The sequence below is a fragment of the Geotrypetes seraphini genome, chromosome 4, assembly GCF_902459505.1.
Source record: "Geotrypetes seraphini chromosome 4, aGeoSer1.1, whole genome shotgun sequence".
NCBI lineage: Eukaryota > Metazoa > Chordata > Amphibia > Gymnophiona > Dermophiidae > Geotrypetes > Geotrypetes seraphini.
Window position 1 is genome coordinate 75,227,646 of NC_047087.1, and position 15,046 is coordinate 75,242,691.

The following is a 15,046-nucleotide window of genomic DNA, read 5'->3' on the forward strand; positions in this document are numbered from 1 at the left end:
GTAAAAGGCAAAACAGTCTGCTATTCAGCAACAAAATATTTTGTTTTAGCTGAATCTATAATAGTTTAACATTCCAAAATGCATTAACTGCATTTAGTCAATCACAAGTGTTACATATGTACCAAATAAATTAGCAATAACACAAGCAGCCCTAATGCCACAAGTGTTATCAAAAATGAAATACAATGAGTACTGCTGAACTGTCAACATAGTAACTAAAATTGAAAAAGACTATGACGCCCCCTGCTGGATTTTATTTTTCAGATTAGTATGTCTGGTTAAAGCAGTCTCCAAGATGCAATATATAATCTTTTTTTGTTGGGGAAATAAATGTGTAGAGCAACTTCTCAATCTATAATATATAATCTTTGTCAAAATAATTAACTCAGATATAACCTTAAACATCAATCCCCTTCTCTCCCATTTTTTAAAAAAGTATTTTAAAGAAAGGAAACAAAGTTCTTCAGGGAAAAGAAAAAAACAACAAAACACTAAGGAGCCCTTTTACTATAGTGTACTAAAGAACACAAATTACATAATCTATTATGGGGCATGAAATGAGCAAGGACTGCACACTTCAGTTAGCAAACAGTACCTTACTTTATGCTATTACTACGAGGCAGCAAGTACATCCACGCTAACTGCAGATATAATGCACAGTAAAAAACATAAGAGTAGCAACATTCCATGATACCGATCCAGGGCAAGCAGTGGCTTCCCCCATGACTGTCTTTCTCAATAACAGACTATGGACTTTTCCTCCAAGAAATTGTCCAAACCTTTTTTAAAACCAGCTGCGCTATAAAGGAACATGCTGAGAGCACCCTCAACAGTTAGCACACAGGCTTTGCACTTACCACACATCAGATGTAAAAATGAAGACACAATAAGTGCATAACTTTATCACACTTTAGTAAAAAGAGCCCCTAAACTGTAACCTATGAAAGCAAAAAAAACAACAAATGTCAAATAGGTAATAGAGTGGAGTAAGTCATGAGGTAAATCTACACTTCTTGCTTAACAATGCAGCTTGGGAAGGCAGTTCTCTGGCCTCCACTTTTCTTTAAAAAGAAAAAAAACAACAACAAGATTCTCTATTACCTTTTTCCCTTAAAAAAATTCCCTTGAAATTACAGCTGTTACACTACCAAAACAGAACATGGCCCTATACTGGCATCACCCCCCTCCCCCCCACACACACACTTAGGCCAGAATTAAACAAAGATGCTGAAATCAATCAGGTTTCTAGCATGTGTTTTGATTCTTAAAAGTAAAATTCTCATTGAACCAGAGATGTAGCAAACTAAAACAAATGCTTAGAAGAAAAAAAAAAAAAGAGCTAAAACTATTTTCTCAGATTTTTTTTTTTTTTTTTTTTGCTTTCTTCTGGGCGCTGTACCCTCTAACTTCCAAAGGCCTATCGTCTGGGTTGTTGTCGTTATATGGTGCACACAATCCAGAATTACAGAGAACATTATAATTCTTGGGACAGACAAATGCTGAACTTTAGAACTCACAGTTCAGTCCTGCTTATTTTGTTGCAGCCTACCTCTAAGAGGCTTAGGAACCAGCTCTTTGAATGCTCAAGCACCCCCAATATGGAGCAAAACTCTTTATGTCCAGTAAGGAATAATTTCCATTGGGTTTAGCACCCCCCAATCATTTTGAAAAGTTGGCTGCTATGCTAAGAAGTCCAGTAAATCAAGGACATATTTTATAAAATTTATGCAATAACAGGCCAGACTTACCAAGCATTTTCTCAGCCCCTTCAGTACACTTATTCCTAGATTTGCAGCTTAAACTGTTTCTGGAATGGGTTAAATGACCATAACCATAAATGGTACAGCTACTAGAATGACAAACACAAATGTCTCATGGACCACTATGGTCTTCTTTTATTTGCTCTCATCCTGATTCTAGCACATATCTAAGCTCACCAAAACATTGATTGAGCATTGTGTCATGCTAAAATGAGTGCACACTGCAGATACAAGTATTAATTTGATACAGTGGTCATACTACAGACAGGATTATTATGCCACACCTTTTTAGTAGCTGATCTCATTAAATATGTGCACCTATTCTCAAGTAGTTAAAAGCATTCATTCCATCAGTAAAAAATGAACTTTGGCCCAAATGTAAATTTAAAAGTGCATTTCAAAATTAAATACATTGAATGAAGCATGGATACTACTTTCTTAGCATCAGTTTTGTATAAAGGAAAAAAGTTTGATCACAGTTATATATATGTTCATTCCCTCAATTATATGCAAAGAATATTATGACCCATGAATCCTAGTTTAGGCCTCAAAGCATCATCAGGTACTGGCAATTGCAAAATATGGAGAAGATCAAAATACAATTAGATATTTTGATTACAGCATAACCTAAATTTTACAAAGAGCAAAAATTAAAAGCCATGTAAATAGTAGTATAAAAGCCATGAAATGTGTGCTTTAAAGTCGGTGGCTACATTTTAAAACTTAGAATGCAAACCCCTCCTCTTCTGGAAATTCTGAGGTGTGCAAGAAATTAACTTGCAACATGAATTAAAAGCCACAAGCAAAGTAACTTCTGATCTTAGGCCACTTGCATGTCTCAAATTCTGCAAGGATAAGGCTCAAGTGCAAACAGGCCCGAGTCCTTCAATGATTTTAGACTTATATGATAAGGTGGGGGAGTGGGGAGGCTACAATTCTATCTCCAAATTTCTCCATGCTTTTCTACAAATGCATATTACTATGATCATTTTTCTCCTTTATTTACAACAGATGAATAATACTTGCAGTACACTGTAATCAGATTTCAAATTAAAGACTGTAATCTCAATACAATATTTGGTTTTCATTATAAGGTTGGAAGAGGGCAGAGAATATGCAAAATAGAAAGCAGATTTAAATTCTGAGGCATTTCGAAGGAAATATTTCAATCTCCAGAAAGATTTGTGTATTGAACTAATATAGAATCAAATTTTTACTCCAATTAAACCTAGTGTTTGTTTGGATTCATATTCAACTGTTCAAAGTCTCATTTTCAGATAAAGGTACCACTTAAAGTTAACAAGCCAGAACTACTAAGACTCCCCTTCCTCAAAGTTTCTATTTTAAAAAAAGCCTAGTAAACAGGCCCTCAGGCACACAGAGTTAACCTTTTCATACTTCTGGAAAACAGTCTTTGCAGCCAAAAGTTGTCAGATTTTTATCCCAGTAATGCCTCCTAAATGTTAAAAATATAAATATAGCGTGAGCAGGAAAGCTGAACCGGGTGTGATATTTTGCCTAAAGAGGAGTCAAACACAGGACACTACTTGAGAGCATTTCTTACTCCCTCTTATTTTAATAATTCCAAAAGATTTGGACAAGTTTCTGGAGGGCAGGTGTATTAACCATGCAGAAAAGGTGGGGATCACTGAAAAACAGAGCAGCAAGGAAAAAGTTTAAATGAAGTGAAGTCACAGAAGAGACTTTTATTTTAAAGTCACCACTGACAGTCCATATGATGACATACTTATATGTCAAGGTGTGTATGTTTGGGGAGGGGAGGAACTGGCTTTTGTTTGTGGTTTGGATTACTATAAATAGAAGCTTTTTACAAAATTTTTGTGATATCTTTACTGGATTAATTTATTTGGCATTGCTGCCAAAACCTGGCCATGTGAGTCTTATCCCTCATCTTCTAGGCCTGTGGGTTAGCGAGAACACTCAGGAATTATTTCTGTTGAACTATTAATTAAAAAAAAAAAAAAAAGTTGAAAGTTCTGCGACTTCAGTTTGTGAGCACTTTTCCTCACTGCTATGTCTTTCAGAAGATTTTGTGAGGATTTTCTCCTTTTTTTTGTTTTCATTTTGACATGGGAATAACTGCCACTGATGTCTAGGAATGAATAGGAGGTAAGAGATGCTCTCAGGAATACACTGTTGGAGGCAGAATGCAGAACCTGAAGGATTAGATCTATCCCAAAAAGCCACCTGTTTCTCAAAAGCTAAAAAGTGTAGTTGAAAAAGCAAATGGCGCCTTAGTCTCTCTCATATGTCACTTACAGCTCACTTCTTTTCTGTTTTAACTTTCACAGTGCTTTTAATAGTAGGCTCTACTATTTCTGCTTTTTGCCCTTGTACAATCTGTATATGTAACCTAGGGCATGTAGCCATGGTGATGGCCCTGCACCCTCTCCATATCTCTAGCTTCTATTTTGTCCTCACATTTCTGGCTGACTACTGTCCTGTCCATTTCAAATGCCTGTATTTTTAGTATTGTCAACTGCTTTGATTCTGGTTTTGAAAAGCAGTATATCCAGAAAAATAAACTAAAACTAAATCTTATATCTCAGTACCTGTTACTAAAACAAATGCATTCTACTCTTAAAACAAAAGATGCCATAGTGCATGTTCTTTCTCTTGCTATAAGAAAAAGTGACTCCTTGTGCTACTACAGCATCCAGGTTAGAATTAGAACTGACAATCCTACATGTGCCACTTTTTTTTAAATTGGGTAACATGGGGTACAACAGAACAGTGTAAAGCAATTTCAGCAAATCACCTATTAATGGTATGCTATTCTGTAGGTTTCTGAAACTGTAGTGTGATGTGATGAAATGAAAGAGAAATATTAAAGTGTACAAATTTAAATAAGCATTTCTACTAATATATTTTTTTAATTCCTTAGATAACAGTTCTGGGGCCTTGACCTGAGATTTTCAGGTGATGACATTTCCTGATTCATGATTTTAGCTGTGCTAATCACATACTGAGCTGAAATTCCTCATGCTCAGTTGGGTTTTCATAGTTTTGGAATGTTGGTAGTGTGTGGTTCATGGCCCACCAAATGTTTGGTAGGTAGCGGCTCCTTAATTTTCCCCCAGGTAATGAGCACCTGCAGGACATTCAGCAGAAGACTCAACATAAAACTAACAAGTGCTCATCTACTTGACTACTGGTACAGGAACACCATGTTGCTTTCTGAGCAACAGACTTTCTTTTTTGCATTCTTTCTGGATTTGAAAGTTACACCTCTCCTCCTTGCCCTTTCTAAGCTTTTTCTGCAAAACATATTTTAAAGATTTATAGTTTAAAAGGAATCAGAGCTCTGATTAAGGCCAATTTTGAACCATCAAACTGACACATCTTCTGTAGTGCTTCTGCATGCGCCTTCTCACAGGACAGATTTCCTCAATTCTCACCAGGGACCTGTGAAACAGATGAGAACAAAATTGTTTTTGTTTTGTTTTTCAAAAAGGGAAGTGGGGATTCTATTAGTTAGTGCACTTCTTTATCTTTCATTGTGTATTCTCAGCTCTAAAATAATTAGCTACAGTGGAATAGCAGTTTGTGAACCAGGAAAGCCAGGTTTCAACTTTTGTTTCTCCCAATGACATATCCTTAAGACCCTGGGCAAATCACTTCACTTTTCATTGCATCTGTAGGGGTTTAGACTTTAGTCTCTCTGGAACAAAGAGCTACCTACTGTACCTAACTGTAACTTGCCTTGAACTCAGGTTGGGAAGGGGGGAGGGCAAGTAATTAAACCCAAATTACTTGCATTTTTTTTTTGTCCTAGCAGTTTCTTCCTGCTCCTTTGGGCTTCCAGATTAGACAGATCTCAGGCTGGGATCTGGTGCTTTTAGCTCTAAACTTATCTTAATCCAGTCAATGGAGACGGAGCTCTTGATCAGAGTCAAAGCACCAGGGGCTTAGCCAGAACCATACAATAATGGATCCTGAATCTGGCCAGCAAATAGTTGTGTGATGGCTATGATTTCTTACCTCAAAGAGTTTGAATGCAGTATCCCTAGCCCACCTGAGGAGTAGAAGACCACAACTGAAAATCTCACTCCACATCCTCTTGGCAGCCCACAGCATTATTATTGAATCCCCAGGATAGACAACTGTCAGATTTATTATAATAATTAAGACTAGCAGAAAGAAATAATAAATAGTAGTAGTAGTAGTTTTGAGTGTCTGATCTTATATTTCAGTCTGCAAAAAAGTTTCTAAGGATTAACTACCATTTTAAATGATTTACAACAATTAGTTTGACTCTACAATTTGCTAATGTATAATCAATCTGACCAGAATCAGGCATTTTAATCAGACATCTATTTGTTTCTATTCCCATACACATAATCCTAAAACATTTAAGAGACTTACTTTCATCATCTGAATCAAATCCAAATAATGGTCGACATTTCTTCTGTGCAAGGTGCGCCTGAAGTGCTTCTGAGTTATCATAGGTGGTTAAACAGTTTCTACATCTGATTCGCTCTACTGATCTGCTTACAGTATCATCTTCTGATGGCTTGTTTTCATTATGCACAGCTTTTCGGCGTTTTGGCATGCTGATGTACCTTTCATCCAAATAACTGGGAGGTAACGGACGAGTAAAAGGCTTCAACATTGAGCCATATGAACTGGAGTCCGTGTTCACATTTGGTTTGGAATGTCCAGCAATATTGCCTACTTGTGGAACCTCATCAGAACCCTTCAACTCTACATTTTCTGTACCAGGAACAGATACAGTTCCTTCATTTTCTGAACTAATGTTGGATAAACTGACAACAGTCTGTTCCAGATCACAGTGGCCATTGGTAAGCTGGTCACCGACAGTGCCACTTCTTTCAGGGTTTGGTTCTACTGTGGATGATGTTTGGTCTGTTGGGCTTAAATGGGAAGCACTATCATCAGATGAACGTTCGTTTGCTTTACCATTTTGAACTATGCTATTATTTTTTTTCTCAGTGCTCTGAATGTAGGTCTTTGGTTCTACTGAATCTCTCCTTGCCTTCCAAGTTGGAACTGACAAATCTACATTTTCTTTTTCACTTTTGGAAACATTTTCCTCATGACAAATAATTGGTGGCTCTGGGCGCAAAGTTGGTGGCTCTAGAACAGGATCTGAAGGATTTTCTTCTGATTCTGTGGAAGGTTCTGGTGTTTTATTTAAATAATGTAGAGCTTCATGTTCATATAGCTTAGGAAGCTCTTCAAAAAGTTCACAACATTTTGGAAAATCACACTGAGCTTTAAAAGCCTCATGACTGGATATGTGTACAGCAAGTTCAGTTGCAAGCTTGAATCTCTGATTACAGTTAAAATGCAAACAAATATGAACATTTGGATAGACATGCTTTTTTAAGTGGTCTATGAAATGTTGTGAGCTTGAAAACTTCCTTTGGCAGAACCGACATTTCCCTTTGTTCCAGTTCATGATATGCTGTTGGACCTTTGAGTCTCCCGGATGAGCTTTCCGTGCATGTTTATTTAGAAAGCGTATCTTTTTGAAGACTCGTCTGCATCCTTGAGCTGGACACTTGAAATCACCTTGTGGGTCTGTAACACTCACTTCTTTTGGAGGGGACATAGATCCATTTACTTTACAATGAATAGATAAATCTTTATTTGGCTTTTCTACAATTTCTGCTAAAACATCTACAGCAGGGGGCTCAGGAGGATTTTCTGAAGTGCTGTTGAGACTATCCATGTTGGTTATATCTTCGGGCTCACTCACTTGTTGTTTTTCAACATCTTCAGGTATAGGTTTAGGTACAATTTCTTCATTATCAGTAGGTAAAGTTACAGCAGTAACCAGTTCATTGTCCCTGCAAATTTCTGACTGTTCTTCCACTGTGATGGGAACTGAACAATTGACTTTATCTGCAGTTGGAGCTTCCTGAACATCCTGATGGAGAGCAGCAAGATATTGTCTTTGCATCTTTTTGACATGATTCTTTAAATGCTTCAACATAAGTCCATGGTTTCTGAACTTCCTACCACAGATTACACATGTAAAACACCCACTTTTCTGGTGGGTGTGTGCATGTCTCACAATGTGGCCACCAAGAAATTCCTTGTCACACAGAATACAATGATGCATAGGAACATTGTGGTCAATTTTAGGCGTTCCAGGCACCACGTGATTTTTCCTGGTATTATTAAAAGTTCTGGATCGCGTTCTGAATGCACTTCTACAACATAATATTCCATTGCTTCTATCTGCAAGACACAGAGGGTTACATTTCAAAACATGCTGATCCACTGTTTTTTCTGTATTTGTTGGGGCATTTTCTAAGGAATGTTCTTGTGATAAAACAGCTGCTTTTTCCCCTAGAAGTGCCGTACATTTTTGCTTGATCATGGAGAAATTCCAAAATTCAGGATCAAACATTAAGCCTTTCTTTAGGATTGGAAGCAACTCAAAGCGTACACGATTCTGAACGTAACTTGTATGTTCATTGTATTCCTCATCAGGACGCCTATACAAACGTTCAACAGTCATATATGATTCCACCGAACACTCAAGGAAGAAAACTGAAAGTGCACAAATTCTGCAGACTTCCAAATCAGTTGGCAATAGAGTAGCAATACTTTTATAAATTAGAGCTTTAGTGTTGGGATCATCGTGGAGATCTTGCTGCAATGCACAGCCACATATTTCAACAGAAATCTGCAAACCAGCTTCCCCAAGCTGCCAAACAAAATAGATTTAGTACAGGAATATGTAAGATTGTCTTAAAATCAAGGTAATAAAATTTGACATGCACATTAAGATGCATATGTTTAGGGATAAAGATACCACCACCTAAGCCCCTTGGTCTTTGCTCCCCGGCCACCAACAGGTCAGGTTTTTAGGATCTCTTACAGATATACAGGAAGGAAATTTGTAAACCAACCACACCCATTGTATACAAATCTTCCTCATGCAAATCTATTAGACACATCTTGAAATCCTGACCCCATAGGCAGCCCTCAAAAACTGGAGATGAAGACCAAGGTCTTAGTCAATAGGAAGAAGATACATACATGTATATTTTCCTACAACAGAATCTATTTTGCACAAAGATTCTTAAGTTCATCCTCAACGTACCAAACTTTTTATACCCCAGGAATCAGGAGTATTGCAAAAATATCCAAACTGATCTTAAAATTGTCAATTTCTAAGTTTACCAATAACTAAATCACAAGGATTCTAATAATATGCATCAGGATTCTTTCAATACATTGGACAGAAATGTATAATTAAGTGATCAGGAATACCATAAACTATAATACTTCCTGAAGAGGTGGTAAATGAGGATCTGCTGAGAGGAGGAAAACTTCATTGAAGTATCTTACCTGCTAGCATTCAAACTTGGTAAAAGGTAAACTTGGGATTCAGTAGATAATTTCATTGTCTTACTATTTAGCAAAGTTAGTTTAGACAATAGTGTAGACTTTATAGTCTCTGCTAGGGTTTTATATAAACACTAGTCTTATAGCCCATTACATTAACGGGTGCTAGAATATATGTCTGTCTTTCTCTTTCTTTCTGTCTCTCTTTTTCCTCGGCTGTCCACCACCACCTCTTCCCTGCTCCCCCTGTCCAGCAGTAGGCCTCCCTTCCTGTTACATCCCCCCCTGTCTAGCAGCACCCCTTACCTACTCCCCCTGTCCAGCATCCGACTTCGCCACAGCTCAACTGCCTGCACGCGCCGACAGCCGCCTCAAAATGCCATGGCCTGCACATGTCGACAGCCGCCGCACACGCCTCAATCCTACAACCGCCTCAAGTCGCCCTGGTACTGGCCTGCTCCCGGCATCGCTGCCACCACCGCCATCGACAGCCGCTGTGCGCGCCTCAATCCTACAACCGCCTCAAGTCGCCCTGGTACTGGCCTGCTCCAGGCATCGCTGCCACCGCCGCCATCCATGCTGGGCGGGAAGGTGGGCTCCATGAGAGGCCCGCGGGGCTGAAGCCGGTCAGCGTGGCTGGTGCTCGGGAGGAGGAGTCCTGGTGTCTTCTAGCGCGCATGCGCACTCTTGCCGGCCAGGAACCTACAGATCAAGGATCACGGAACATGCCAGTAAGAGTGCGCATGCGCGCTTAGGATTTTATTATAGTAGATGAAAGAGTCTAGATTAGTATTTTAGGTTACATTTTAGAGTGTAAAATAAACATCAGTTTAGAGCACAGGTAGCAGCTGAGGAAAGCCTGTGCTTAGTGTTTAATTCCACCCCTCCCCCCAATCCCAAAGCTGATCTTTATTTTATAGACTTCAGCCAATTAGGAGGATGTTATAGATTGAGAAATTTTTTTTTCTTTGACTTTTTACAAGTACTGTGTCTGATTTATTTTAAGAAAGGCTTGGTTTACATTCTAATTTTATATTATTGGGATAACTTGCTTTATCTTATTTTAGTAGATAACACTTTGTTCAGTTTTCTCTTCAAGGAGTTTCTTTGCTTGCTTGTGCTTGGATTTCTTTTTTTACCTCCATTTAAAAAAGAGGGGTGACCAATCACTTTTGAAGTCCTCATCCTTCTGAGAGTTAGATCTCACATAAAAAGAAGATAGCTGCTGCTGGGGGCTTTTATTGTTTTCACTTTCCTTTTATCAGATGCAAGTAATTCTGCAACCACATATGGCTGAGAAATATTTGTGTTACTAAAGCTGTTGTCTTGGTTACAGTTTCTGCCTCTGTGCAGATAGAAAATGTCATCCAAGAGAGAGGATGATTCCATATTCAAGATGTCTTCAGCTTGAATCCCTCATAAAAGAAGTTAAAGAACAGCAAAAAGTGGTGGCAAGATTGAGAAGCTTCTTATAAAATGAGAAATACAAATGATGAAATGCTTCATGAAGCATCAATGATTTCCAGCAGTGGGGAAAAAAAAGGCCATCTGGACTCATTATGTGACCCTGCAGGACCGACACTAACTCCACCTACCCACAAACTGAAAGACTTATATGCAGCCCTAGAAGTGGAGGTAGAAAGAACATCCCAGGGAGAAGAAAAACCAAAGCTCAAAATCCCCAAAGTTGCTAGATCTTACACCACTAGAGGGAGAAAGGTGGTTGGTGATTCGCTTCTGAGTGGTACATAGGTGTCCATATGCATACCATATATAATGTCCCTGGAGATGCGCTTTATGCCTGTTGCCAAAATTTCAGATGTTAAGGAAAGCTTGCCAAGACTCTTCAAACCTAATGACTATTCTAGTACAACAGGTACAACAGGAATGGGGGGGAGGGGGGAAGCAGACACTAGCCCAGGAATGGCTGGTTCGGTGTGAAGGACACTACTGAAACAGGAGATTTAGGGAGTTCCAATAGAGAGGTTTCAATAATGGTGAAAGAAAGCCAGGAGTATTTAAGAGGAAGGCAAAGTGAAAGACTCAAATTTTCCTGTCATCTTCTCAGCAGCCTGTAGATGCAAGGAAAAAATACAATTTGTGAAGTGTCTGTATACAAATGCTAGAAGCCTAAAAAATAATAGAAGAGTTAAGAGTATATAGCATTAAATGATGAAGTAGATAAAATAGGCATCTCAGAGATCAGGTGGAAGAAGGACAATCAACAGGACACTTAATACTTGGGTACAAATTATATCACAAGGATAGAGTAGATCAAATTGGAAAGGGGTTGAGCTATATGTTAAAGAGGGCATTGAATCAAATAAATAAACATTCTGCATGACATAGCAGTGTGGAATCCATATGGATAGAAATTCCATATGTGATGGGAAGGAATATAAAAGTAGGGTTATACTACCATCTTCCGGGACAGAATGAGCAGACAGATGAAGAAATGTTTTCAGAGATTAGGAAAGCTGGCAAATTGGGCACCAGTATAATAATAGGTGATTTCAATTACTGTAAACTTATTATTTAAAGAAGAACAAACACGTATTCAAGATCACTTAATATAACCAACCCTTGTTTGTTATTAAGCCACCCAGCGCTCTCCTTTGTTATTGTTGCATTCAATCGCCCCTACTAATCACAATATTCAATAGCAAAAGTTTACTGGAGAAAAGACCTCAGTTACTTTCTTGTTCAGAAAAACTCCTCTCGCAAGCAATATTCACAGAAATGCATAAAAAATAATTGGATGCTTCAGTATTCAATGTTCTTTCACTTTTTCAATATTCACATTAAATCATAGGAGAGCTGCCAGTCTTAAAGCAAACAAAAACACAGTTAACAAAATTTGAACTTTGCTGTATGTCGCCATAACTTCAATGTCCAAGACTTTCAATATTCTTCAAATACACCTGCTGCATGCTTAAATCCAACTTCACCCAATGGGGAGTCCCCGTTTGCCTTCTCTCCGACTACGTCAGGAGATTCTGCATCATGGCTAGGGGTCCAGATCCAGGTCAGGCTATTTAAGCCCTCAGTACTTTTGGAGAGAATTATGGAGTCTCTCCATAAATTAAAGATAGAGGCTCTGTAAACCTCAGCTAAGCAGTGCGTGCTCATGAGTGGCACTATGGCTCAGGCCACATACTTTCCCTCTCACCAGGACATTACTATAATATTAATGGACCACTGGGAATTCCCAAAGGGCCCCTTTGTGTGTCCAGGATCATGACTATACTTTATCCAATGGATGCAGCCTTTAACCAGCTATTTACTCCACCAAAGGTGGATTCCCTGGTGGTGCAGGTGACCAAGCATACCTCTCTCCCTAGTGGAGGCAGACTTCACCCAGCCTAGATTCTGCAGCAGCTGAATTGCCCTCTGCACTGCTGTCATTCCTTCAAACAGGGACGGAGCTCTTATCAGCCAATCGTCCAGTGCATCAGAATGGCCACCTAGTACCAAGTCAGTATCTGGAGTATCTTGGTATCCGGTTCAACCTAGTGCACTGTGAAGGATGTCCATTTCAGGGACGCTGGTCCCCCTCCCAGAAAAAATGGTTGATCAACTGGTTGGAAAGAGTGTGTGGCGCAATGGTTGGAGCTACAGCCTCAGCACTCTGGGGTTGTGGGTTCAAACCCCGCGCTACTCCTTGTGACCCTGGGCAAGTCACTCAGTCCTCCATAGCCCCAGGTACATTAGATAGATTGTGAGCCCGCCGGGACAGATAGGGAAAATGCTTGAGTACCTGATTGTAAAATCGCACAGATACCCTTGATAGGCGGTATATAAAAACCTAATAAACTTGAAACTTGAACTGAGAGCCATCCCCTGGTACTACGTTCAGAAGCACACTACAGGGCAAAGTGATGCAAGTTTTCTCAGAAAATGCAATGGCTGTGACCTATGTCAATCAGTAAGAGGGCACCAAGAGTGCCTTTCTTCACCTGGAAGTTCAAATGCCATTCCAGTAAAACATGTAGCAGGAGTGGACAATGTGCAAGCAGATTTTCTCAGTTGGAAGATTCTGGATCTTGGAGAATGGGAGCTGTCTCACAAGGCATTCAACTGCATTGTGAGCTGGTGGGGTTGGCCAACATTTGATTTGATGGCATCTGCAGCCAACAAGGTTGTGGCTCGATCCTTCAGTTGAAGATACGTGCCAGGAAACGAAGACTTGTATGCCCTGGTGCAGCTGTGACTAACAGCAGAGCTCTTATGTGTGTTCCTTCCATGGCCACTGATAGGTAGTGGTCCTAAGGAGAATAACATTGCACCCAGGGCTGGTAGTTCTTGTGTCAGACTGGCCAAGACAGCCATAGTATGCAGATCTCATCTGTCTACAGATGGACTGAGGCCTCAGACTTCAGAGTCTCCAGAGTTTGCTCAAGCAGGGCCTGATTGCCCTGGAGAATCTGGAATGCTTTGGTCTTATGGCATGGCTTGAGCCATGAAGCCCAAAGGCTACTCAAGACGTGGTGATTGCCACTCTCTTAAGATCCAACAAACAGACAACATTAGCCACCTACGTGAAGGCCTGGAAGTGCTTCCAGAGTGGGTATGTCCAAACATGATGGACTAGGATAAGACTAGTTGAATGGAAGGCAATAGAGGCTAGTGGTAAATGGGACTCGCTCTGAGGAAAGAGGTGTTACCAACGGTGTGCTGCAAAGCTCTGTTCTTGGTAACATTTTTGTAAGCATTATTGCCAAAGGGCTGTCTGGTAAGGTTCACCTCTTTGCAGATTACACCAAAACTTGCAACATGGTAGACATCCCATAGTGTGCATAACATGATGAAAGACCTTATGAAAACTTGAAGAATGGTCTGGAAATTGGCAGCTAAGATTTAATCCTAAGAAATACAAAAATCAGAGGGAATGGCACAGTTTAGGTGGTGAAGAACTTTTGTGCAAAAAAAAGGGAGCAATAATATGTGATAATCTTAAGGTGGCCAAACAGGTATAAAGGTGATGGTGAAAGCTAGGATGCTTGGGTGCACAGGGAGAGGAATAACCAGTAGGAAAAAGAAGGAAATGATGCCCCCGTATAAGACTCTGTATAAGATTCTGGACACCACACCTTCAAAAAAAGATATAAACAGGATGGAGTCGGTCCAGAGGACTGCTACTAAAATGGTTGGTGGCATTCGTCAAAAAGCTTATGGAGACGGACTTAAATTATTTCAATATGTATACTTTGGAAGAAAGGCAGGAGAGGGATATATGATAAAGACTTTTAAATACCCAAGTGGCACAAATAACGGCCTCCTCCCAGTGGAGATGAAGGCTGTATCTGAATTCAAAAATGCTTGGAACAAGTGCATTGGATCTCACAGGGAAAGGAAAAGAGATAGTAGATGGCATAGATAGACACACTAGATAGAAAAATAAAGGTAGATAAAGACCTTATGACATGTATTTTAATTGTGTTAGAATGGCCTTTTTTCAACAGTTCAGCTGACAAAATCAGTTTTATCATAAGCGTTTTATCCTAAAAACACACACCTTGCAAGATTATAAACATTTCCCACAGAAAAATCTGGAATATGCAGACCAATGCACTAAGCACCCATGAGACCTAGGGAAACCAGGCTTCAAATCTCACTTCTCACCATGTTACCTAGGGCAGGTTATCTCCTATAGATTTAGATACAAGTTCCTTAGAGCAGGCTACCTAAATTTATTTTAAAAATTTATATACCGCTTGTTAACCAATCGGTTTCAAATTAAACATACATATCGTTAAGAAATATCATTACAAAGACAAGAACATCTTACTTTATATCTTCATTATTAACTGCTAAGAAATATTGCATAAATGCATTAACAAATTGCTGTGTTTTCAGCAATTTCTTGAAATTTACATGATCAGCATAGAGTTGCACGTTCCCTGTTAGTGCATTCCATTTTCACTCCAGCTATTGAGAACATT

At 39.3% G+C, this 15,046-nt stretch overlaps 1 protein-coding gene across 2 annotated transcripts in view; it reads right to left on the reverse strand.

The window, feature by feature from the left end:
- Positions 1-1,389: 1,389 nt before the first annotated feature.
- The window catches only part of ZNF654 (zinc finger protein 654), a 43,265-nt gene continuing 29,608 nt past the window's right edge, over positions 1,390-15,046 (reverse strand). For both annotated transcript variants that reach the window (XM_033942510.1, XM_033942511.1), the window contains 2 exons: positions 6,147-8,460; positions 1,390-5,186 (listed from right to left, as the gene is read on the reverse strand). In XM_033942510.1, coding sequence (XP_033798401.1) covers positions 5,176-5,186; positions 6,147-8,460 — 2,325 coding nt within the window. In that variant the 3' untranslated portion in view covers positions 1,390-5,175. The remainder of the gene's footprint in view (positions 5,187-6,146; positions 8,461-15,046) is intronic.